Source organism: Balaenoptera physalus (genome assembly GCF_965194825.1).
Source record: "Balaenoptera physalus genome assembly, chromosome: 9".
NCBI classification, from domain to species: domain Eukaryota; kingdom Metazoa; phylum Chordata; class Mammalia; order Artiodactyla; family Balaenopteridae; genus Balaenoptera; species Balaenoptera physalus.
This window is the reverse complement of record NC_138888.1, coordinates 44,783,405-44,810,697: the sequence shown is the minus strand read 5'-3', so window position 1 is coordinate 44,810,697 and position 27,293 is coordinate 44,783,405. Positions and strand designations below refer to the sequence as shown.

General features: G+C 38.9%; 1 protein-coding gene across 2 annotated transcripts in view; it reads right to left on the bottom strand.

Moving 5' to 3' along the window:
- FRK (fyn related Src family tyrosine kinase) overlaps positions 1 to 26,337 on the bottom strand; it is a 109,242-nt gene extending 82,905 nt beyond the window's left edge. The window contains exon 1 of one of the 2 annotated variants that reach the window (XM_082475307.1): positions 13,283 to 26,337. In XM_082475307.1, the coding sequence (XP_082331433.1) occupies positions 13,283 to 13,653 (371 nt within the window). In that variant the 5' untranslated portion in view covers positions 13,654 to 26,337. The remainder of the gene's footprint in view (positions 1 to 13,282) is intronic. The other variant, XM_082475308.1, reaches the window with a different exon arrangement.
- Positions 26,338 to 27,293: the final 956 nt, after the last annotated feature.

The following is a 27,293-nucleotide window of genomic DNA, read 5'->3' as shown; positions in this document are numbered from 1 at the left end:
TCTGGTTTTGGTATCAGGGTGATGGTGGCCTTGTAGAATGAAGTTTGGGTGTGTTCCTCCCTCTGCAATATTTTGGAAGAGTTTGAGAAGGATAGGTGTTAGCTCTTCTCTTAATGTTTGATAGAATTCGCCTGTGAAGCCATCTGGTCCTGAGCGTTTGTTTTTTGGAAGATTTTTAATCACAGTTTCAATTTCAGTGCTTGTTATTGGTCTGTTTATATTTTCTATTTCTTCCTGGTTCAGTCTCAGAAGGTTGTGCTTTTCTAAGAATTTGTCCATTTCTTCCAGGTGGTCCATCTTATTGGCATATAGTTGCTTGTAGTAATGCCTCATGATCCTTTGTATTTCTGCAGTGTCAGTTTTTACTTCTCCTTTTTCATTTCTAATTCTGTTGATTTGGGCTTCCCTGGTGGCGCAGTGGTTGAGAATCTGCCTGCTAATGCAGGGGACACGGGTTCGAGCCCTGGTCTGGGAAGATCCCACATGCCGCGGAGCAGCTGGGCCCGTGAGCCACAATTACTGAGCCTGCGTGTCTGGAGCCTGTGCTCCGCAACAAGAGAGGCCGCGATAGTGAGAGGCCCGCGCACAGCGATGAAGAGTGGCCCCCACTTGCCACAACTAGAGAAAGCCCTCGCACAGAAACGAAGACCCAACATAGCCATAAATTAAAAATAAATAAATAAATAAATAAATAATTCTGTTGATTTGATTCTTCTCCCTTCTTTTCTTGATGAGTCTGGCTAATTGTTTATTAATTTTGTTTATCTTCTCAAAGAACCAGCTTTTAGTTTTATTGATCTTTGCTATCATTTTCTTCATTTCTATTTCATTTATTTCTGATCTGATCTTTATGATTTCTTTCCTTCTGGTAACTTTCAATGTTTTTTATTGTTCTTCTTCCTCTCATTGCTTTAGGTGTGAAGTTAGGTTGTTTATTTCAGATTTTTCTTGTTTCTTGAGGTAGGATTGTATTGCTATAAACTTCCCTCTTAGAACTGCTTTTGCTGCATCCCATAGGTTTTGGGTCGTCGTGTTTTCATTGTCATTTGTTTCTAGGTATTTTTTGATTTCCTCTTTGATTTCTTCAGTGATCTCTTGGTTATTTAGTAGCATATTGTTTAGCCCCCATGTGTTTGTATTTTTTACAGTTTTTTTCCTGTAATTGATATCTAGTCTCATAGCGTTGTGGTCAAAAAGATACTTGATACAATTTCAATTTTCTCAAATTTGCCAAGGCTTGATTTGTGACCCAAGATATGATCTATTCTGGAGAATGTTCCATGATCACTTAGGAAGAAAGTGTATTCTGTTGTTTTTGGATGGAATGTCTTATAAATATCAATTAAGTCCATCTTGTTTAATGTATCATTTAAAGCTTGTATTTCCTTATTTATTTTCAGTTTGGATGATCTGTCCATTGGTGAAAGTGGGGTGTGAAAGTCCCCTACTATTATTATGTTACTGTTGATTTTCCCTTTTATGGCTGTTAGCATTTGCCTTATGTATTCAGGTACTCCTAGGTTGGGTGCATAAGTATTTACAATTGTTGTATCTTCTTCTTGGATTGATCCCTTGATCATTATGTTGTGTCTCTCTTTGTCTCTTGTAATAGTCTTTATTTTAAAGTGTATTTTGTCTGATATGAGATTTGCTACTCCAGCTTTCTTTTGATTTCCATTTGCATGGAATATCTTTTTCCATCCCCTCACTTTCAGTCTGTATGTGTCCCTAGGTCTGAAGTGGGTCTCTTATAGACAGCATATGTATGGGTCTTGTTTTTGTATCCATTCAGCCAGTCTATGTCTTTTGGTTGGAGCATTTAATCCATTTACATTTAAGGTAGTTATTGATATGTATGTTCTTATTACCATTTTCTTAATTGTTTTGGGTTTGCTTTTGTAGGTCTTTTCCTTCTCTTGTGTTTCCTGCCTAGAGTTCCTTTAGCATTTGTTGTAAAGCTGGTTTGGTGGTACTGAATTCTCTTAGCTTTTGCTTGTCTGTAAAGGTTTAAATTTCTCTGTCAAATCTGAATGAGATCCTTGCTGGGTAGAGTAATGTTGGCTGTAGGTTTTTCCCTTTCATCACTTTAAACATGTCCTGCCACTCCCTTCTGGCTTGCAGAGTTTCTGCTGAAAGATCAGCTGTTAACCTTATGGGGATTCCATTGTATGTTATTTGTTGCTTTTTCCTTGCTGCTTTTAATATTTTTTCTTTGTATTTAACTTTTGATAGTTTGATTAATATGTGTCTTGGTGTGTTTCTCCTTGGATTTATCCTGTATGGGACTCTCTGTGTTTCCTGGACTTGATTGACTCTTTTCTTTCCCATATTAGGGAAGTTTTCAACTATAATCTCCTCAAAAATTTTCTCAGTCACCTTCTTTATCTCTTCTTCTTCTGGGACCCCTATAATTAGAATGTTGGTGTGTTTAATGTTATCCCAAAGGTCTCTGAGACTGTCCTCAATTGTTTTCATTCTTTTTTCTTTATTCTGCTCTGCAGTAGTTATTTCCACTATTTTATCTTCCAGGTCATTTTTGTGTTATTCTGCCTCTGTTATTCTGCTATTGATTCCTTCTAGAGAATTTTTTATTTCATTTATTATGTTGTTCATCATTGTTTGCTTGCTGTTTAGTTCTTCTAGGTCCTTATTAAACGTTTCTTGTATTTTCTCCATTCTATTTCCAAGATTTTGGATCATCTTTACTATCATTACTCTGAATTCTTTTTCAGGCAGACTGCCTATTTCCTCTTCATTTGTTTGGTCTATGGGTTTTTACTTTGCTCCTTCATATGCTGTGTATTTCTCTCTCTTCCCATTTTGCTTAACTTACTATGTTTGGGGTCTCCTTTTTGCAGGCTGCAGGCTTGTAGTTCCCGTTGTTTTTGGTGTCTGCCCCCAGTGTGTAAGGTTGGTTCAGTGGGCTCTGTAGGCTTCCTGGTGGAGGGGACTGGTGCCTGTGTTCTGGTGGGTGGGGCTGGATCTTGTCTTTCTTGCAGGCAGGGCTGCATCCGGTGGTGTGTTTTGGGGTGTCTGTGAACTTAGTATGATTTTAGGCAGCCTCTCTGCTAATGGGTTGTGTTGTGTTACTATCTTGCTAGTTGTTTGGCATGAGGCATCCAACACCAGAGCTTGCTGGTCGTTGAGTGGAGCTGGGTCTTAGCATTGAGATGGAGATCTCTGGGAGAGCTCTCGCCGACTGATATTACATGGGGCTGGGAGGTCTCTGGTGGTCCAATGTCCTGAACTCAGCTCTCCCACCTCAGAGGCTCAGGCCTGACAACTGACCGGAGCACCAAGACCCTGTCAGCCACATTGCTCAGAAGAAAAGTGAGAAAAAAAAGAAAGAAAGAAAAAATAATAGAATAAAATAAATAAAGTTATTAAAATAAAATTTTTTAATTATTAAAATAAAAAAAATTTTTTAAGTAAAAAAAAAAAAAAAAAGAGAGCGCAATCAAACCAATAAACAAATCCACCAATGATAACAAGCGCTAAAAACTATACTAAGATAAACATAAAAACCAGAAACTAGTCAGTCACATACAGCAAACCCCAAGTCTACAGTTGCTCCCAAAGTCCACCGCCTCAATTTTGGGAGGATTCGTTGTCTATTCATAGACAGGTATTCCACAGATGCAGGGTACATCAAGTTGATTGTGGAGATTTAATCCGCTGGTCCTGAGGCTGCTGGGAGAGATTTCCCTTTCTCTTCTTTGTTCACACAGCTCCTGGGGTTCAGCTTTGGATTTGGCCCCTCCTCTGAGTGTAGGTCACCCTCTGTCATCTGTTCTTCGCTCAGACAGGAGGGGGTTAAAGGAGCGGCTGATTAGGGGGCTCTGCCTCACTCAGGCTGGGGGGAGGGAGGGGTATGGAATGCGGGGTGAGCCTGAGGTGGCAGAGTCTGGTGAGAAGTTGCAGCAGCCTGAGGCACACCGTGCGTTCTCCTGAGGAAGTTGTCCCTGGATCACAGGAATCTGGCAGTGGCGGGCTGCACAGGCTCCCAGGAGGGGAGGTGTGGATAGTGACCTGTGCTTGTGCACAGGCTTCTTGGTGGCTCCAGCAGCAGCCTTAGTGTTTCATGCCCATCTCTGGTGTCCGCACCAATAGCCGCGGCTTGCGCTCATTTCTGAAGCTCGTTTAGGCGGTGTTCTGAATCTCCTCTCCTCGCGCACCCTGAAACAATGGTCTCTTGCCTCTTAGGCAGATCCAGACTTTTTCCCGGACTCCCTCCCAGCTAGCCGCGGCGCACTAGCCCCCTTCAGGCTGTGTTCACGCCGTCAACCCCAGTCCTCTCCCTGGGATCCGCCCGAAGCCCAAGCCTCAGCTCCCAGGCCCTGCCCGTCCCGGCGGGTGAACAGACAAGCCTCTCAGGCTGGTGAGTGCTGGTCGGCACCGATCCTCTGTGCGGAAATCTCTCCGCTTTGCCCTCCACACCCATGTCTGCACTCTCCTCTGTGGCTCCGAAGCTCCCCCCCTCCCCCCACCCACAGTCTCCACCCGCGAAGGGGCTTCCTACTGTGTGGAAACCTTTCCTCCTTCACAGCTCCCTCCTAGAGGTGCATGTCCCGTCCCTATTCTTTTGTCTCTGTTTTTCCTTTTTTCTTTTGCCCTACCCAGGTACGTGGGGAGTTTCTTGCCTTTTGGGAGGTCTGAGGTCTTCTGCCAGCATTCAGTAGGAGTTGTTCCACATGTAGATGTATTTTTGATGTATTTGTGGGGAGGAAGGTGATCTCCACGTCTTACTCCTCCGCCATCTTGAAGGCCGATCAAGATTGATCACTCTTAATCATATCTGAACACTCACAAAAGACTGGACATTGTCCAACAGCAAAAATAACCAAGCATCCCCCTATCTTAACTAATATAAGTGACTGCTGTTTCTTTACCAATTATAGCTTTAATCTTGATCTAGTCTTCCCTCTTTCTCTATAAGATTAATTAAAATACACAATCATACAGTTACCCTCACTTCCTGACAGCAGTCAATCCAGAGCAAAGTCTTGCTTCCTTCAACTCTCCCCAGAGTCACAACCCCAAATCCTGTAATGTGTCCTAACACACTCTTACTGAGATGCTCCACTGTTGTCCGTGGTGTGTGTTCTCCTCTCATGAAATGAACAATAAACTACTACAGGTGTGTTCCTGGTAGTCTTTGTCTAATAGGCATTGACATACATTCTTGGTTTAATAGTCTTACCTCCAGAAATTATAAAATTCTCTGGAGGAAAAGAATTGTCTTATTCATTTGGGGTCTCCTATTGCTCAAAAACAGTGCCTTTAACATAGTAAATATAGACAAAAAGTTTATTGAATGGATACATGAATCCCATAGACTGTATCTTCTTCAATGACTAGAAATGCTGAAAAGATTTTGGAGAAAGTGTCCTGAGTCCTACTTCACAGAAATGACACAAGCACCCTCCCGAGATGACTTCCTGGCAGTGACTTTGCAAGCAGCACAATTCTGGGGATTGCAATAATGTCCTTCCTGTAATGGGAATCTTGGTATGTCATAACTGATTTTCAGAAATGGCTAAAAGTATATGTGATATTGGAACAGCATTAGAGTGACTTAAATCTATTGAATTACTGGCCTTTCATTGGAACTACATAGGATTCTTCTGAATCATCCAAATCATGCTGCCAACGTGCTATGCAACATTTGTGTTCGTGGCAATATTTATTTTGAAATAAGATTCTAAATGCCTTTCAAATTAGTAACCTAATAAAAAGTTCAAAAGTTCTCAGTAATACTATTTCTTGAATTGCATTCTCATTTTACCCTTAAGAAGGCACAAAATTAATGGAAAAAAACCTCTAATTTAGAAATTTAGTCTGGATTTAAAGGCAGTATAAAAGTTGTCCTATCAATAAAAAAGAAAGCATGAATAAAACAATTAAAGAAGCTAACACTAAAATCAATTCAATTTTTAAATAGGAAAAAAAAATCTAACTGAAAACCTTTGTAGAAAAAAATGATATTACAGAAGGGATAGTCTAGTGTAGTACCTGAAATTAGCCAAACAAGCAAGAAGTTGGGTAATACAGACCACACGTTCTATGTTTGCATCTATGCATTTTAGCAAAATTCTTCTGCTATGTTAATCTTCAAAGAAACATTCACATAAACTAACCGCTAAAGTTGCAGTCCCAAGAAAACAGCCATCAGGAGGTCTGAAATGTTATTCAAACTGCTATTACTCTGCATAACTACCTTCCCCAGAAAAACTGGCCCAATCTTTCCAGTGCGAAGAACTCCCATTAAAAATGGGAGTCAGAGAATGCTGCAGAGAAATTAGCAGCTAATCAGTAAGAAAACTAGTGAAAAGAACATGTAATTATTCTGTTTGGTAATGTTTTAGAATGTAACAGTGAAAATCTACTAATATTCAGTAAAAGAGTCAAACTTTCAGCATGCATGAACTGAAAAATATTTCATATACATAATAGTTTGAAATTATGTCTGTTCACCATAAAAACTGAAATTACAACTCTGGCCCCACAACAATAATTTTTCAAACTGGGTTTTGGTTTTCTGTCCATTAAAAGCTCAGGCCAATGATTCCTTTACTTTAAATTAACCACAGTATAGTTTACCATGTATATATGTCATTTTTAGATATCACTTCAGTGAGATTCACAATCAGTTCCTGGCTTGATATTCATTCCACACTATAAAGAATATACAAATCAGTCTGTGACACCTTTAGTATTTCTCCCCTAGGGACAGATTAAAGCCACTAATTTCTAGGAGCCTGTAAATTATACTATTATGACTATGAGTCCAACCAGAAATTGAGGCATGAACAATTCACTGAGAAAAGAATGCAAAATGGCCTAATGCCTTTAACAAGGAAACTCAGTAGATTTTCCTGGTAGGTAAAAAAGCAACTCAGAGAGGAAAAGTTGAAGAAAAGAGGTGGCTCTGACAGCTGCTTTTTAAAAGACCTGAGATTGGTAGATAAGCGATCATCATTTAATTATTCATTTACTCAACCAACATTTGTGAGTGTTTATTAGGCACAGGCACCACACTAAGCTCCAGAGCCCATGGCAATAGCTCCTCTTCCTCCCTCCCCATCCAGAGCTTACAAGTCTTACAGAAAATAAATGAGAATAATGACAAATGATGCTAAAGGCTCTGAGCAGGAAGACCTAATGTAGTCTAGAATGTCAGGAAAGGCTTCAGGGAGAGAGGAATAGACACTAAGACCTGAAGGATGAATGAGAGTTGGTCAGAAAAAGAAGAGGAGGGACAGTTGGCAAGCAGGAGAAGAGCCCACTCCTATAAGAAGCCCAAGACCGCAGGTGAAGGAAAGTATGGAAGAAAGATGTAAAGACGCTCGGCATGTGAGTGCTGTTATAGGGAGAAAATATTGTGAGCTGAGGCTGGAGTGGAGGTGCGCAAAATATTATATATTTAGGCAGAGGTGAAGGAAGAATTGCCCAGCTAAATAACAGATAACATTTCTCAAACCCTTACTATGGTCAGGTTCTCTATGGTGCATGCTTTCTGCACAAATAATCACATTTATGCCACATATCGATCCTATGAGATAGGGGTCGTTTTTATTCCTATTTAATACAAATTGCTCAAGGTCACACAGCTAAGTTATGACAGAGCCAGATTCAAATTCAGACCTTTGGGGCCCATAGTCTGTGTTTTTAAGCACACCACAGGGCAGATCAAAAAGAGCGACCAGCATTATACCTCAGTCAAAACTCTGTACCACTAACGTTTGGACCTAGTTAAAATATCCACCAGAAAAACCCAAAAATTTATTTGATTTTTATTTACCACATAGATTCTCACTGTGGTACTGGCAGTTGGAAAATACAAAGGGAGTTTTCTGAGCTGAAAACCAGACAGTTAACTGAGGCAAAGTCTTGTTTGTTTTTCTTTGGGGACCCTCAAGACCTAGTACACAGGACATACTAGTTGCTTAACAACAGTCCTACTTTACTATATAGAAGGTTGTGTCTACTTAGATGTCAGTTTGGTGAAATGCTTGAAAAAGTTAACACTAGGATATATCTACAGAGACAAACCAAAAATTTCAATAAATTCACTTGAACAAAAACAAACCAATTTGAAAAAACAAACCAATAGAATCTTTCTTTTTTTTTCAAAGAATGAATTCAATCAAGTTGGAATTTAGGTTCTAATCTTTAGGACTGAAGCAAAGTAGTTTATGTGAGTTTATTTCACTCACAAAATTTTTTCCACTACTAGTAATTTGTTAAAAACCTGAAAAGAAAAATATAATCAATGTTTTTATTAAGAGAGAGTGGTTCTGAATGGCATATTGCAGTTGAAATTTCCAGAGTATTATCAATTTTCCTAGAAAAGATTAAGAATGACTCCTGACTTATTTTAATGACTCCATACTATGGCACTTAATTGCTTCTCAAAGGTATTTTGAAATGCATGCAATCAAGTTTTACTTCTATTAATCAACTATTTTAAACTGTTATTAATTACACTTATACTTTAACTGTGACTTTAATGAAGTTCAGTTGGTTCCTCTTTCCCTCACTTCTGTGATTTTGCCATTGTTCTTATAAAATGTATTTAATTTAGCAGTTAATTATCATTTTTCTTAAAAATGGTGACAATGTATATAAAAATGCATTAAATAACTGAGATAAACAGTTATATAAACATAAATGTAGTACAGTTATATTAATATAAAAAATCATAGAACATTATACCTGAAATGTAATTTTTTACAAATTATTTTAGCAACCTATTTGTCATATTGTTATTTTATATCAAAGGATAAAGAAAGAAGACTACATCATAATTCTATAGATGAATTCATAATTCATCTATAATTCTATAATGCAGTCATTTAACAATAGAGTTTTCTAATCAATCTCGGTATATAAATATGCTTTTGTTGATTTAAATTATTTGCCTTAAAATTCTTATCTTGGGATTATCCAAAACATTTAATTTGATAAACAGCCATATATATTTTTATAATGCATTTAACTTATATACATAAACGTCTTTTTTAGTTTCTTAAACTATAGATCTAAGTATACTTTGTCTTAGAGGAAAGAAACTGAAAATGTATTGTTTTCAATTTCTACATATATGCATTTAGTCTTCCCTGAAAACTAGCACAAAGAAAAAGAAATAAATGATCTGGATTAAGAATATTTATAGGAGGGACTTCCCGGGTCCAGTGGTTAAGACTTCGTCTTCCAATGCAGGGGGTGCGGGTTTGATCCCTGGTCAGGGAGCTAAGATCCCACATGCCTCGCGGCCAAAAAACCAAAACATAAAACAGAAACAATATTGTAACAAATTCAATAAAGACTTTAAAAATGGTCCACATCAAAAAAAAAAAAAAAAGAATATTTATGGGACTGCTTGCCGATAGGTGATTTTCTAGTGATTTAAACTACTCACTATTTTCTAGTGATTTAAACTACTCATATCTACTCAAGTAGATATGTTAGACTGGTTTGTGAATGTTCTGATGCCTTTTTCTTTCTTTCTTTCTTTATTAATAATAATTTTGATTTTTAAACCACCTTGTTCCTCTATCTTTAAGATTCAAAAGCAGGCTTTATATCCCAGCAGAGAAAGAAATCCACTGACATCTAGGCTGAAGATGACTAGGAACACTGTGTACAACTTGTATTAGATAATTATTAAATTCAACAGTATTCAAATCACCAAATAGTAAAGTTGCAATTGTATTTTTACATGGTGGTATAAAAGAATTCTCTTTCTGAGCATATACTACTTTATTTCTCCATGCTACTCTCTTCAAGCCAGACAATGGCAATGACTTTAAACTAGATAAAATCTTGACAGCACTCTAGTCTGACACATTAAAGAGGCCCACGATTAGGAAAATATTCCCTAAACAAATGGAGAGAAATTCCATTACCTTCAAACTTCATAAAATTCTAACACTTTTATCCCGTAAGCATAAACTAACAACAAACTTACAAGTTACAAATATTTATTCTTGAGATCTTTTTCAAGGCAGCCCATAAAATGGTGAATAGGAGAGGAATTGGAAATAATCTACCTTTACATGGCAATAAGAGGAGTAGGAAAATCTTTCCACAAAGTAATTCTGAGCCTAGAGCAATTTAGCATAAAGCACACTTAAACAATTAGACAAACACCTTTTAAACTCTTTGTAGATGAAGGACGCTTTGTGTAAATTATACAACTGCTGATCATTTTGCTTTTCATCAACATATTGCATTACTTGAATTTTTTTTAATAATAAAAACAATGCAATTTAAAGCCATTGCTCTTGGCTCCATGATTCGTATGTAATTTCCATACCATTATTTTTTGGGTGAACTTTAACTATATCTCTAAAAACACTATGAATTTAAAAAGTGTACAGAGAGTACTGAGTGATCAGAGCCTAAGAGTAAGATTTTTGAGGGATTCCATGTTGAAGATGTGGAAGGAAAACACTCATCTATGAAAGGATCTAGGAGTTCAAATTGAAGATAAAACAATGATTCTTCCTAGAAACAAAATAAATCATTAAGAATGGGTTTATTATATCACTTAATGTAAAATATTCAGAAAAGGTAAAGCATTTCTAGGTGGAATTTAATAGTCAATTATAAAATTGCTTTATCTTTTAATAATAGTCTAGTTCTTTTTTTTAACATCTTTACTTCCTAGTGTTAAAAGAAACAAAGAAACAAACCAAACACTGAAACTTATCTGATTTGCCCTGCCACTAATAACTCCAAAAGTATTTGCACTGTCTTCTTATTAATGTAAGTCAAGAATAAAGACATTAACAGATGAACACTAAAATACATTCACTAAACTAGTCTAATAAGGAACTAGATGACTCAACTTTCATTGGTTTCCCATTGCCTCTCATCTCACACATGTGAATATAAACAATAATCTTTACTTAATACTGTATACTGAGCTCATTGTAAAATAAACGTTAACTTTCATAGTATTCATAAGGAAAAAAATGAAGTACAAGTTTGAAAACTCATATAAGAAAGTTATTAAAAGAAGTTTTTTTTTAATAATTCCCTGGGTATTAAGGCACTGTGGGTCACTTGGACACCCTCACTTAGAAGACTAAGTTAAAACTGCTTCTACTTGAAATGGGGTGAAATTCTAGAGGTTACAGCCACCTGCACTAAAAGTATTGAAGCAATTTCACCATTTGGTGGCAAGAAACCTCATTAGCAACCTGGGTTCACGGGTGAAAGCCATGGTGTACACTTAAAAGGAAACAAGTTGCTCATGCTGGCCAGGAGGCATAACAGCAGCACCTGGGCAACAAGTTTTTATCCCAGTGGATGCGAAGATCCCAAGAAAAGCCCACCACAGAGACACCAGATGGTAGCGACACAGGGGAACACTGCTGAGAACAAATTCCAAGAGGAAAGGTCAGGAGTTATATACAGAGGGAAAAGAGTATTCTTGGCTACAGACAGCCCCTGAGAATGAAAAAATATCCACAATACTTTAGTTGTCTTATTTTGTCTTTGGTAGGCAAAAAGAATCTAAATAAGTAAGGGTGCTGTGCTTGATCCTGTTACCCAAAACATTATCTCTTTTGAATTGCTTGTCTTGTATTAATTTACTTGCTCTCTTCAGCATTTGCTGTTCTGTCAGGTATGAATGTAGCTGAACCACTACACTTGAAACATAAGAAGTCATGTTCCCAGATAATCAAGGAATCTAGAGCGCTAGAAGACCCCAGAGACCTTACAGATGAGGAAACGGAGGCCCTAAGCAGTTAAATGAATTGAAAATATCCAAGACTAGTAGATTATGAATTCAAGGCACTAGTATTAATATTACAGCATTAATTTAATAGTATATGTTACACTGAATATAAAACATACATAATACCATACCTTACATGGAAATCATGTAGTAGTGAAAATCATATCATAAATGCACATAATTAAGCATTCAATGAATAAGTAAGGATATTTCGTACAGATTATCACAGAAATAAATGTTCATACAGGTGATTTTCTCATTTGAGAATTGAACGATTCCATTTGTCAAAATTCTAGATTTCAGTTCATTTCTATCTAGGTGTAAAATAAGACGCTTCCTAACATTTATAGGCCCTTGGTGTTGGAAAGAATCTCAAAAGCCCCCCAACCCCCTTTTGTATTTGACTTTGAGTTTGGAAAGCAGCAACAATGCACCATGGCTCTTCCTACAATTTTATTCCCTGGGCCAGTAAGGGATGCTGCAGCTCACATCAAAAGAAAAAACACATGAGAAAATGAGTGAATCCCCAGAGGTTCCTCTACTAAGGACCCACTCTATAAAATGAGTCCTGAGAGACATTCCCAGTCTTAGCTTTCATTGGAACCAGGCAGGAAGAAGTTTAGGGCAAGTAGCAGTCTGCGTCTGCTTCTCAACACACCAGACCCCAAGTATCCATTGTCAAGACCTTGCTTTATCTACTTTATATTCAACTACCACTAGCATAACCTTGCCCCTTCTCCCCCCATGCCACTACTCCACCTGACATTTGCATGGATGGATGAATGGACGGATGGATATGTGCATAAGTACATAAAATTTTCTTCCTTGGTTCCACTATAACTCATAGGATTTATTCAAGTATCAGGGTAAAGTCTTAAACTCCTTCTCTGGAGAAATAATGTCATTATTTTTCTTGTTAAAACTTCCTAAACATCTGTAAGCTGGCTAGTTTCTAATCATAATAAAACCCAAAAGATATCATAATTTGGGTAGCATAACTCCATATCTGGGACTCAAAGAAAAATATCCAGTTATGATTTCACTGGGAAAATGTAGCATCTTCTAAATGTGACCTTCTACATTAGTTACCCCTGTGTGTGCCTATCAGAACTGGAGTTGATGCTTCCAAAAGTTTAAAAAAAGAGAAAGCTGGACTTTAGATTTGCAAGTGTAGTTTAAGGAAGATCTATGATATACCTGCAAATAAAATGCAGTTCTGTGTTAAAGTGAGGCATGACTTATTTTACAGCCAAAGAAAAGATAGAGCATTAAATGCACCATTCATTTTTGTTGATGAAAATGCACCCAGGGCCTGTGGGTATACAAACTGTAATAGAAGTCATTTCAACAGTTACCTTCCAGTTTCACTCTCACCTAGCAGGGGAGGTGTGTTTCAATTAGAAGATTCTTGCCAGTACTTCCTTATACTTTCTAGGCAGTTCTTTGAAAATTAGTGGGTTTGCAGATAGGTAAGAAGGAAACCTCATTACCCGCCCTCAGAGAGCTGAGAAATAAAATGTGTGTACTACTCACGGCTCTGCCTGGAGGCTCCTGTCCTCAGCCACATAGTTATTAGGAATATAGCCCTGCAGCTGCTGGCCGGAGCCGTCTGCCCTTTTCTCCAAGTGCCTGGCGAGCCACCAACCCTCGTGGGACGTGTCCAAGACTTGGAGCTTGTCGCCCGCGCGGAAGCTCAGGTCCTCTGCGGTCCGAGCCTGGTAATCAAACAGAGCCACAAAGTACTGGCCCTGGCTTCTCTCGGGCTCCGGACACGGCGGCCGGGGAGGATCGGGGGGGCAGACAGTCCATGGGTTCTGAATCACCACCGACTTGTCTGCCTCCCGAGACAAGCAGGGGAGACAGGGCTCCAGGTACGTCCGGAGCCTCAGGCAGATGTTACCCATGGCGCCCCCGTGGGCAGTGGGGGAGAGGGGCTTCTCCCTCTCCCCTTACTCTCTGCAGATCCACTTTCTCTTCCTCCACCTGGAAACTTTGAAATCAGCACCAGTCCTCCAGGTTTGGGGAGCGTGTACCAAGCCCTGGTTCACAGCAGTCCGGCGGACCTGCTTGGAGAGACTCACCGGCTTGCTCTCTGTGGCCGTAGCTGCTGCCCCAGAGAAAAACCGGGTGGGAGCTGGGCAGCTGCTCGGTGGGAGAGTGACTTTTCTTCTTGTCTGCTTAGGAATCCCACCACAAAAATAAATTTGAGAGGGCTTTATTTAGACAAACGTCTGAGAACAGAAAAGAGTCCTCTTGCCTCTCGTCCCAAGAAAAAGTTACCAAGCGAAAGAGGTGAACTCCAGGTAAGATCTCCACCTCTTACCTTTGCCAGCAGCTCTCTCCCGCGTCAGGTCTGTCTCTGTGGTTTGACCAGTCCTGACCCCCACGGCTCTTTCTTTTATGCCAATGAATAACCAACCGGCCCAGGCTACTGCCTTTAACATCCTGAGCTGGGAACAGACTGTAATAATTTCTTCTTACTTCCTGGTTCTTTTGTGTCTGTGATCTAAATGGGATTCCCGGCCTCTCTACCTCTCCCTTCTCCCACACCCAAGAGAGACTAGCGCCCTCACCAGGGAGCCAAACTCTTAAGAGCAGCTGTCAAAATCCATGCTCCTGGACAGACGGGCTAGCCCAGGGAGCATTTTGTCCTGCTATGCTACCAGCACAGAAATTAAAGGCAGAGATATTTTTCTTCCATAAGGACAAGTAGGATAGTTTTGCCACCACTAAGGGAAATAAAATGGAAAATTAAAGTGTTTAGGTATTTGTTACTGGACAAAGGGCAATTGGGAAAGAGCCATTGAGTTCCTACCTTTTTTTTTTAATCACTGTGAATAGATTTTAATAGCCTCAAAATACATTTACAGTCTGGAAAAATACAAGAGCAGCTGACTAAAATGGTGAGAAACCGAAACACTGCATTTTCCCACAAAGACATGTAATTTCCCATCCTTCAGAAACACATACACACACACACACACACACACACACACACACACAGACTAGGTGACCAGCAGAGAGAAAGAGTAGGAGGGCTGCATGTGAGCTGCTGTGGAAGCTCCTTCTATTCAACTTTGACTCCAGGTCTGCACTAGTTCTTGCTAACTTCGTTGGCAGGAGCTCAGGAACTAATGAAGCCGACATCAGGGCAGCCATCGCGATAGGCAGTGAGTTTTGATCTACTTCCCCTAGTTCAGGGCAGCTGTCTCACAAATGGGTGCCCTGGATCCCAAGAACACCTAGGCAGTAAGTTTAGATGGGTCAACACAAGACCATTTTCACTAGTAGAGTACACTGCAGACTTGTTTATGATGTGTCACTTCTTTTTGTATAAGGCCTTTATTACAAAGTTGCTCTCTTAAAAACAATTTCTCTAAATGTTGCTGGAGCCTTGAACCTGGTTAACCTAACCCCAGTACAAACTCAAAATTCCTGTTCTTTGTCAAATAAGCAAGGCATTTTTAGTAATCAGAATAACTGAACTCAAGAAAAAGAAAAAAAAAAGAAAAGAAAGCCAACCAGAGGACCATGGCCTTAGCCCCTCCTGCTATTTCCTTGTACTAAAATCAGGCATTCATGGTGGACAGATCATTTGGTTAAAACAAGATCTCATTTTCTAGGTTTGTCCAATTGTCTTCAGAGTCAGAGTAGAAAGTACTAATTTGGCAGGAAGAGAAAAGCCAAAAGCCAAGCCAGGTTTGTTTGTTTGTTTGTTTATTTGTGATATGGGACCGAAAATATAATTCCAATATAAAACAGAAGAGAAAATAATGATTATATAATATTGAGAAGCCATAAGAATATTTGGTTCCAAACACAATATTAATTATAAAAAGTGTAGGATCCTATTAATGCCCCTAAACAGAGGCATAGATGCTAAAGTCCTTCCAGAGATATCTACATGATCTAGAATATGAAATAAGATTTGGAAGCAACTAGAGAGATGTATTCAAAACCAATTTGTAAGTGGAGTTTAAGACTTAAGAAATTTGAAGTTTCTAAATTCAAATATGCCTCCATTATGGTTATGACAAGGCATTCCAGAAAAAGACAGAGTGGCAGACCTGCACAGCACAGTCACTGAGCTAGTGAATGAAACTGAAAAAAGAAACCAGCCGTCCAAAGACATCAGGTAAGTAATGGCCTGAGAAACCTGAGGCAAGGGGTGGGGAGAGAAAAGGTTTCCTTGTGTCGATAGCACCAGAATTCTACAGTCACCCAAGCTTGAAGCCTTGCAGTCATCTTTTACTCTTTCCCTGGTTTCTTTGAGCTAATCAATCACTAAATTCCACTTGTCTGTCTTTCTATTTATTCTACACTTTTTTTTATTCCTTCTGAATGACAGCTGGGTGTTGGACAAAACAAATATTCTTCCCTAGATTATTCCAGAGGGCTTGTAACTAATCCCCCTTCCTCCAGCTTATCTAGTATTTCTGACTCATCTTGCACACCACTCCCAGAGCAGTTTTTATAATAGCAACAATGCCAGAGGTGATAGGAGTACTAGTAAAAGTAGCTATCAGTTTTGAGGGCTTTCTATGTGCCAGGCACTGTGCTAAGAATGTTATAAATGATACATCATTTAACTCTGAGAAAATAAAAAACAACAATACCTGTGAGGAAGGTAGTATTTTTTTAAATTTTAGTGAAGAAGAAACTGAAGCAGAGAGGTTAAGTAACTTGCCCAAGGTCACACAGCCCCCACGTGGCTGAACCATGAGTAACACCCTGGTCTCAATCTGACTCCAGAGTCTGAGATTTTAACTCCTGTGTTTCAATGACTCTAAAAAAAAGGCTAATATTCTTCTGTGTAAAATCCTTCAGGGATCTCCAACATGTTTGGAATAGAACCTGCTGTCTTTATCAGGACACACAAGGCTCTGGTAACTTCTCGAACCTCACGGCCCTTTACTCCTACATATACACACTGTGATGCAGGCTCACCAAGCCACCAGCCGCCCCTGAAGCCCAAGGCCCTCTTTCCTGCTGCACCTTTGCTCCTTTCTCTACCTGCTCCCCTGGTGACTTCCTTGTGATTTTTCCAGGCAGGTTCAAGTAGCACCTTCTCTGCCATAATAGATTAGGGGCCTCTACTCTGTGTGCCCCTAAAACCTGGCACACACACTTCTACTCGGTCTCCTATTAAATTCCACTTGATGCCCTTACTTGTTTGCTTTCCCCAGGAGAATAAAATTTCCTTCTTGGAATCTTCAGTGCCTTGTACAATGTCCAGTATGTAAGTAGTAAACACTCAATAAGTATTTGTTGAAGGAGGGAAGGATGGAAGGAAGGAAGGAAGGAAGGGAAGGGAAGGGAAGGAGCCACTGGGGTAAGATAAACACGTATACAAGTATTCACGAATGAGAGCAAAGAGTGTGAAAAGAGCTGGGACCACAAAGGATAGTGACGTTCTGTCTATTGCCTCTCAGTCCCCTTTTTTCCACGCATTGTTTCCCAAATGTTAGATTCCTTTGCCAGCCTCCTGCCTACAGCCACTCTCCTTCCCATCCTTACCGAACACTGCCACCACATTAATCTTCTTAAATCACTCTCCTGCACAATAACCTTCAACAGATCCTCACTGCCTGGAAGATACGGCTTGGAATTCAAGACGAAAGAATTTGTACTTTATCCCATCTTTATCAGACATACCCTTTCAACATCCTCCTTCCATTACTGCCTTATTTTAACCCTCCCACTCAGCCAAATAGGTTTACTGTGTCTAAAATAGGTCTTGTTCATTCCCACCTCTGATCCTGTCTCCTTTGCCATGCTTTTTCTTGGTATTCCTTCCCCTCCCAACAGACTTCTGCCTGCATTTTGAGGCCTGAATAAAAATCCCATATCTCCTTTAGAACCTCCTTGTCCATTTCTGCCAAAATGATTTTTCTCTTCCTTGAGTTTTACTAGCTCCTGCAACCCCACATCCAACACACACACAGAGTTAAATGAATTTAGCCATGCTCCTGTATCTGATTTGCTGAGCACTGCAACAGAAAAAATCCCACAGCTACTCAGTTTTATACCAGGACAAATTAATGATCTCCAACTCCTGCTAAGCCCTTTGCTCTGCTCAACATTCTTTTACATGCTGGTCCACTTAGATGCGGTTCTCCTCATTTTCTAGTAGCACTCTTCCAAATCGTCCACCATTCTGCTTAGACTCTCTGCAGATATCCTTTTTCTCTAATGATGAACTTGTCACAGAAATTCCAAAAATCTGTTCAATATTAACCGATTCAATGTCCTTTTCTTGCATCAAAAAATATATCTACATCGGCAAATCCTTGCACTTTCTTTCTCCCTGAGACAAAAACATCTACTTGCCTATCCAATGTCCAGTTTGTTCTTCCTACTAACAGAACCTTACTTTTATAGAAGTGAAAGGCTGCAGACTTCTTACAACTAGAAGTGGCCAAGAAGAAAGTAAGCAGAAGTCATTGGGTGGGGGTTTCAGGAAAGTCCCTTAAAAAAGGCAGACTCACCTGGAGGATCTACTCTCTTTCCCTTCCCTCTCTTCTTTTTCCTCTTGCCTGAAACTCAGTTGAGATGGCTGGACCTCCAGCAGACACCTTAATTATTAGAAGCCAACATGGACTCAATAATGAAAAAAAAAAAAAAAAAGCCAAATTAACCTCAGTTTTCTTTTGTCATAGGAATTGCTCTTATAAAGGGGAAAGTTTTCACTGACAGCAGCACTTAGGGAATATCAAAGCCAAATGCTGTTCAGCATTAGTTGAAACAAGCTAGAACTGCTGAAGGATATGAACTAATGTTGCACATTAGATCCTTACTATTCGTAACTGAAGTATTTTTCCTGACCAATGACAATGGACTACTTTAAACATCAGCCAACACGGGAATCATCCTTTCCTATCCAAAGGGTATGTTTTCAATACTTAAAGAGTATAACCAGGAAACTCCATTTCTAACGCTTCAGAAACCATGACATTTCCCCTCAGTGAACTATGCAGTGGATTTCTTTACTGATATGAGTTCTCTTGCTTGCAAGTAAATCAGTTCAGCTTGGAAGAAAAAATTTTAAAAATCTTTAATTAAAAAAACAGTAAAACCTCTTCAAAGCTCTTTGCTTCTTTCTTTGGCACTATCAAAGACATGAAATAGGCATAGTATGTCTAGATTTCAGCATGATACTGAAAAAAATATTCTAGAGATATCTGTAAAGGGATAAAGAACTTGCTTCCTTTTTATTATTTTTTATTTTTATTTTTTATTTTGGGCCACACCGCACGTCATGCAGAATCTTAGTTCCCCGACCAGGGATCAAACCTGTGCCCACTGCAGTGGAAGCGCAGTCTTAACCAGTGGACCACCAGGGAAGTCCCACTTGCTTTCAAAAAGGACTGAATATTCTCATGTATACAATCTCCTAGAAGCAGCTGATAAGCCTTTTCTAAAATGGAAATAAGTAAACATGTTTCACCCAGGTGGTTTGTCCTTGCCTGTTAAACAAATACTTCATTAATCAAGGTTCTCATCTATGTAGCAGCAAAATTATTTTAGTAATCTTGAGGACTCTCTCTAGTCTGTTAAAGACCATCACAATTCCCCCAAATGATAGAAAACGGAAACACCTAGAAGTCTGTTTGTTTGTTTGTTTTCCTTAAGCCCTTCTGATATTTTGACAAACCTGCGATAGAAAATTTGTGGCTGGGTAGACAGAACATGAGCATATATAGTGTTAAAGTATGATTCCTAGGGTTAATCTTTTAAGTTTCTTGGCTAATTCCAAACTCCATGTGCAAAATAAGATTAGCAGAGCCATGACTCTGCTGGGGTTTAACTCCTCTCAAAAGATTAATGCTTACTCAATATTGCTATGGAAAAGACTTTTCTAATGTACATGAGATAACAGGAAAGTTAGATAGAATCACAACTGGCTGAAGAAATGAACCCAAATAGCATAGCTTGTTAATCGATGTCGTTTGAGTGGAGGTCTCTGGTGCACTATCACAAGGAGGCAGCATGGCTTGGGGGTGAGAATTCCTGTTCCCTTGGCACTCTTTGGCTCTGTGGTCTTGGATAAATTATTGACCGCCTAGCCTCAGTTTCTTCATCTGTAAAATGCTAACAATTGCTAGACACTAACATTTACTTCGTAGAGTTATAAGAATTACATGAGAAAATGCATTAAAATATTTAGCCCATGGTCCAGGACATGGTAGCTGCCCAGTAAATATTAGCCGTTATTATGAAAATATGTAACTGGGCCACCCCTGGGGTACCTGTGCCCTCTCTTTGTACTACTAAAAACAGTTGTAGGAAATTATCACATTCCCAGCTCACTCCCAGTTCAAACAAAAGCAAAATGCAGGCAACATATCCAATTCCAAAAGCACTGCTACATACATAACTAAAACTATGGATCTGTGAGGATGTGAAGGAGACAGTTACACTGCATGGGAAAACATCCTTTTAAAACCTCTTTTAAAATCTCTGTTTTCCCCAGAAATTCTCTCCATATGACTGCCATCCCACCCATCATTTCTTAGTTCTCACCCTCCGCAGCTGTATCCCTCTCCTCATCTCTCATCATCCTTTCATTTGCATATTTCTTTCAGGAAAATATCAACTTATAAGTTTGTATGAACTAAAATTAAAATTACAGGACTTCCCTGGTGGCACAGTGGTTGAGAATCCACCTTCCAATGCAGGGGACATGGGTTTGATCCCTGGTCTGGGAAGATCCCACGTGCCACGGAGCAGCTAAGCCCGTTCGCCACACCTACTGAACCTGAGTTCTAGAGCCTGCGAGCCACAACAACTGAGCCCATGAACCACAACTACTGAAGCCTGCATGCTCTAGGGCCCGTGTGTCACAACTACTGAGCCCACGTGCTGCAACTACTGAAGCCTGCAAGCCTAGAGCCTGTGCTCCACAACAAGAGAAACCACCACAATGAGAGGCCTGCGCACTGCAATGAAGAGTAGCCCCTGCTCACCACAACTAGAGAAAGCCCGCGTGCAGCAGTGAAGACCCAACACAGCCAAAAAAAATAATAATAATAAATAAAATAAAATAAAATTACACCTGAATCGCCCCTAGTAGATCAACTAAAGTATGTTTCAATCTTATATTTTATGTTAAGATTTGGCATTAAAAGATTCCAAAATACCAACATTTATTATAAAATTTTAAATGATAAAATAATGTTATAAAACACTAGAATGCTTTTGTTCAATCTATTATGTCCTAGCCCCATGGATAGGGTGGAGTCTCTTTCTTGCTCTTGCTTTCAGCGTGGAAGGACCTCTGAAAAGTCTGAGAATAGGTCTGTATGAGCCATGTAAGTTAACAGTGTCATTAATAAATAGATTGTGTGTTTGTGTGTGTGCACGCATGCACGCACGCACCCCAATTTCTCTGTTAATGAGATAGGTTGGAACATATAGAAGAGGAATCTATCCCAGACAGGCATGTGGGAAAACAGGGCAGTTAGAAATAAGAAATGACATCTAAACTGAGACTTGAAGAAAGAATAAGAGTTACCCAAGTGAAAAGGGGAGTGAAAGAAAGTGCTCCAGGTAGAGGGAAAGCAAGTGTAAAGATCCAGAGGAAACACAAGAGCTGGTGTCTTTTGAGAAGTAAAGGCCACCCTCATCTGACATTTCCAGGAGGTCTTATCCAGGTACAGAGCAGACTCAACTCTGCTTAATTTGTCACATCAAACAAGAAAGGATTCAGGCTGGGAGACCTGCAGATGGTTAAGGGAAACTGGCTGGGGCTTTGGGCTACCTTCTCTCTCTCTCACCTTCGACACAAAGCAGAGCTGAGCAGGCATCAACATTCACAAACCTGATCTAGCCCAGCTGCTCATCAAACTTGAATGTGCTTGTGAACCATCTGAGGATCGTGTAAAAACATAAATTCTGATTCTGTAGATCTGGGGTGAGGCCTGGGAGTCTGCATTTCCAACGAAGTCCCAGAGGATGCCCATGCTGCTGATTTCTAGACCACAGTTTGTGTAGCAGAATTTAGTGACAAATCACAGCTTGCTTCTCTGAGTGGGACATCAGCAAATGCTCAGCTGACAATCATTTACCTTTGAAAGTAATGCTATTGTCTAGTCTCTTTTTATCCTGAAAGGGATTTTAAAGACCATTTAGTCCAATTACCTCGTTTTAGAATGAAGGAAATAGCTCAGAAATGAGGAAGTGACTTGCTTCAGGTCACTGAGCTACTATATTGATGATAAAGGAATGAATACCCAGCACTCCTGCCCGGGAGGATCCTTCCTCTCCACCACACGGCAGTCCTCTTCAAGAAGTCCAGTCAAAAGAGGATTCCATACAATCTGTGGTTGTCATAGTTGGGGGAAAGAGGACTCAAGGAGTAGAAGATGAAAAGGACCAAGGATCATTTTGATGTGACCCTAACCAGGATCCCAGAAGAGGATTATGTGAGCTTTGGGGTAGGACTCCAATCTCCTGATTTTCAGTCTGGACAGCTTATTTTGTATCCTTCTAATTATGATGTCCATGAATCATGTAACCTGAACCCAGGCTTCCCTTTCTTATAATGCTGCATTTATGATACAATAAATCCCAGTAGTAATTTTTTTAGCATTCTTAGTATTTTTTAGTATTTGCAAAATTCCAAGAGTATTTACAAAATCCTAACCCAAAGGGTAAAAAGAATATTGCCATACGTCTAACAGGCATTCTCCAACTGAAAGAGATTGTAATAGATTTATTTCTGTTAGTCATTAGCAACAATAACAAATGTACTGGTTCTTACTTATACGTACATGATTTTATATAAAATCAAAGGAAAAAATTATTATACAAAACTTCCCAGATTTAGAATTTTCCAATGTCCATGTCAAGTAATTGGGCAGAGCTTCAAGAATTTCCTGTTCAGCTAGGCCTTTTTTTGTGTCTCAATAAATAAGTAGTATATTTGGCATTCTTTATTTTGATATTGAACTGTTCCTAAGTAACCACATTCAGGTTTCCACTGCTCATATAAATGGTTATTGTCTAATTGTCTCATGTTTTTAAGCATTTCTTTTCATTTGTTCCTTGATTTAAAAGAAAAACCAATCCTATTATCTTCATAAATTCCTACTATTTAAAGTCAAGGTTAAAAAAATATTTTGGTTGACTTCAGATAAATACCTCTAATAAATTTTCAAAAATAATAAAAGACTTCAGATGGTTAGATTTTTTCAGGCTCTTGGAATTTTAATAACTAAGCTCGTAATAATGATGCTTTAGCAATATTTATATTGAAACTCTCTTGTTAAACCATGTAATATGTAGAGGTTTGTATGGCACAACAATTTACAGACTTGTACGTGGTGTAATTGCTGTCCTGGACCTTGAAAAATGGTTGATCATCTTGGAAATGTAACCAAGTCTCAGAGGATTAATGCTCCTTGGAGAATCATCACGGTAAATATGTTCAACATATTATAAAAGCCTATTAGAAGGTAGTTTGCATTTCCTCAATTGAATTTAAACCATAAGTGACATCTTGACCCCCATGTACAGAGTGATATATGCATTTGTTTCACGTTAGCATGAAAAGCCTATAATCTGTGTGCTATGCTCATCTTCAGAAAGGAGTTTTCATTACAGTATGGTTGACTGTACACATTTTTACATCTCCTCAGTTAAGAGAAATTACAGAATATCAAAACTTAAAAGAGTACATATGAATTGAGTTACAAACCCATGTTACAAACCTAGCCCCAAATGTATAGAATGTGACACACCTCCCTCTTATCCCCTTCACTCTGGCCTCCAGCAGAGGGTCTGTCTCCAGCCACTGGAGTCATCTGCTAAAGCTCCATTGCCCAGTTAGTGTTCGATGCAATCAGAATTTTGTTCAATTACAAAAACACTCATCTGCTAGCTTATCAGAAGCAATTGTGTGTAACACTCACACTTTAGAAGATTAAACCATATGTTACTAATGGACTGGTTGAAGGAAGTACACTCTAGTGACTGCTATAAAACTGTGGCTTGCCTATTGGCAATTATTTATTTCAGTCATGCTCAGGGCTTATCTCCTTTGCTTCACTGAGTCAACAAATATTTACTGAGCTCCTATCATGTGTCAGGCACTGGGCTAGTGCTTGGGGTTATAACATTAAGTTAAAAAAAAGCATAGTCTGTCCTGTGTAAGGACATTATTGCAAACCAAAACTGTGACCAGATCAATACTGTCAGTACAAGGGGAGATACAGATTTAAATAAGGAATAAGTTTGTTTGGAAGTAATGTCTCCCTCTTTGACTTCCACAAGAATTTTCCTCTTTTATAATATATTCAGTACATAATCACTGAAACATCACCTACTGGGTATCAGGCATGGTGGTGCTTGCTCTTGAGAACATAGACATGAAAAGAGATACAGCCCATATCCTATATAGAATTTATAATCTAGTGGAGGAGACAGCATTACACAAATAGTTATAGAAATAATTAATCACCACTTGCTAAGGACTATGAAGCAGAAGTACCAAGTGCTGTTAAGAAGACTGTTGTACTCTATTATATACCAGTCTTTAGAGCTATACTTGCTTCATCTTTGTATCTTCCACGGAGCTTGGCAAAGTAGACTGAAAAAGTTGACACTTAAGTATTTGTTGAGTGACTGAGCCCTTAATTTGAGAACCAGGTCAGAAAACAGCACTCCTTAAAAATGGAAATATTAATCAAAATAACTAGATGTGGTATTTATTATTACTGTTCAAGGACAGTTCTAGTCCTCCTCCTCCAAGCACATGGTAAAATTGTACTTTCCTATCCTCTTGAAGATAAGCATGACCATATGACTTGCTTTGACCAACGAAACGTTATTAGAACTAGTATGTATCACTTCCATGTAGGAAGAATGTAGTTAATTGCACACTTAAGAGGAAGTGTGCAATTAACTACATTTCCTTTCCCTACCATGACAACAATGTTCCAGATGAAAGGTGATCTATTAGCCTGCATCCCTGGCTGAGCAAAACATGGAGCAGAGCCTCCCTACCAGCCAGGTATATATAACCTAATGAAGAAATAACCTTGGTTGTTTTAGGCTTCAGAATTTTTAAGTATTGTTTCTTGTAGAGCTTAACCTAATGCTAACTGACTGATAAAAGTTAGACTTCTGAGGAAAGTGTACCAGGGATTGGGGGTTGGGCAGTGGGAAGACACCTAGAAGAATATTAAATAAACTGCTGGTAAGATTAGAGCGATTCTCAAATCTCAGCAAAAGGCTTAGGGTACTCCCTGAAAAAGGAAGTATCCCTTTGAAATAGATCCTAGTAAACGTAATATGTTTGTCATGAGGAAATTCGTTATGTAATTATGAAGGATTTTCTGTGTATGTTACCAATAAGAAATATTGAAAGAGAAGAGTAGACAAAAAGAACATTTCAATATGTCTCTACTGTATGTACTCTGCTTTTAGTTACTGGTTATAATTATAGAATTTTGGTAAGAATGAGAAAGGCTCCCATTCTAGGACATGTTAGAGTGAAGTTCTCATCTGCTTGGTAACAATTACCCTTTCCAAATTCTGTATTCACTAAGCAATTTTCTCTGTTTGGGGCTCCTGAATGTACCTCACTAGTTCCACCAAGTATACCTGTTATTAGGAGAGTTAAAATTTTGACATATGTTTGACAAATCATTCTCCCATGAATTTGATTAACTAGAATATATTTTATAAATGCAATCATTTGGGGTAATTTGATTTTTAAAAAGTTTCTAAATATATATTATTGAGGACCAGGCCCTGCATCAGTGTTGATTCTACTAAGGTACTGATGCTCCAAGACACTCAGTCTGAAATAGCTGTCACCCTTAGGTGACACAACATTTGGTGATTGGGGACAACACTGTCAGTGTCTTAACTAAATAGCAGCTGTGGCTGGAAAGAGTTATGTAGGTTGAAGTTATGAGAACTGAGAGAAACATTTACAATAATAACTTTGGTCTTAAACATGATACAGAAGTTAAACTGTTAAATGCTAAATTGTTAAAATGACTGCTACTTCCCTGCTGTCACAACACATGAGGCAGAATTTTTTTAAATAATCTTTCTGAACTGGACTATCTTTTCACATTTAATGTATTTATTTTTTACCATTTGTAAAATACTATCAATACAAATATTTTGAGAATTGTTACTAATACGTGTTTTATGAGAAAGGTATTGTTTCTCTATTTTACATAATTCATGAGCTTAACCAAATCCTTAAGTATAATTTTATTATGCTGAAAATCCTATTTTCTTCCAGTTAAATATACTTTTAATTTTATTCAGAAGAATGTAAGAATGGGGCAAGAATTCATGTAACAGAAATGTGATGCAATGATCTTGGCTAGAGAAATATCTATTCTTTTAAGCAGTGGGTTTCAATAGTTATTCTTAAGTAATGACAAATGTCCCTTGTATACTGGACAAATTTCAGTGGAGGAAAATCATAGTCAATGATTTAGAAAATCTTAACTGGAAATAAAGAGATGTACTGAACTTAACAGGAAACAAAATGTATCAATACAATAATAATAAAAATAAATTTAGCAGAAATCACTGTTGAGAACATTAAATAACAAAATACGAAGCTTATTAAAGATGAAAGGGGGGGGGGTCTTCCCTGGTGGCGCAGTGGTCGAGAATCTGCCTGCCAATGCAGGGGACACGGGTTCGAGCCCTGGTCTGGGAAGATCCCACATGCCCCAGAGCAACTAGGCCCATGAGCCACAACTACTGAGCCTGCGCGTCTGGAGCATGTGCTCCGCAACAAGAGAGGCCGCGATAGCGAGAGGCCCGCGCACCGCGATGAAGAGTGGCCCCCCCACTTGCCGCAATTAGAGAAAGCCCTCGCACAGAAACGAAGACCCAACACAGCCAAAATTAAATTAATTAATTAATTAATTAAAATGGTGTGACTGCGGTAGAAAACAGTGCCAGTTCCTCAAAAAAGTTAAATAAAGATGAAAGGGGAAGTGGCAGATAACTGATCATTATTTTAAAACTGTTCTGAGAAGACACTACAGTCCATGGCTTATTTTCCTTTGTGCATAATATTATATAGGAAACAATTTTTCAATTCATTCAGTAATATTTCTACTGCACTTTTCCATTTAAATGTGTTCATAAATATTAATCAGTTCCCACAACAACACTGTGAGATAGCTAAGAATTATCCAGAGTTGACGGACTGAGAGGTTAAAATGATGTTTGGCTATGACGCCAAGGACTGCTGAGGGAATTAATAAAAGAGCTAACAAAAAAGTCCAGAATCCTGGCTCCTGGCTGTTGCTAGGGCAAAGAAGACTGTCAGACAATTTCTTGTCCTGTCCTGACTCATATCTTCCAGTGACACAGAAGTCAAAAGCACCTGCTCCCACATTACCCCTGCCTGGTCAGCAAAGCTATCACAGATTCTTCTTCTAGCCTAGTTCTTGGTGTTTCATAGAGTTAGGTATCTCACATCTCCCTAGAAAATATTAAAAAGAAATTTAAATCCACAATTCAGAGACCTGCTGACGACTCAAGAAATCCTCAGTGAGTCCGA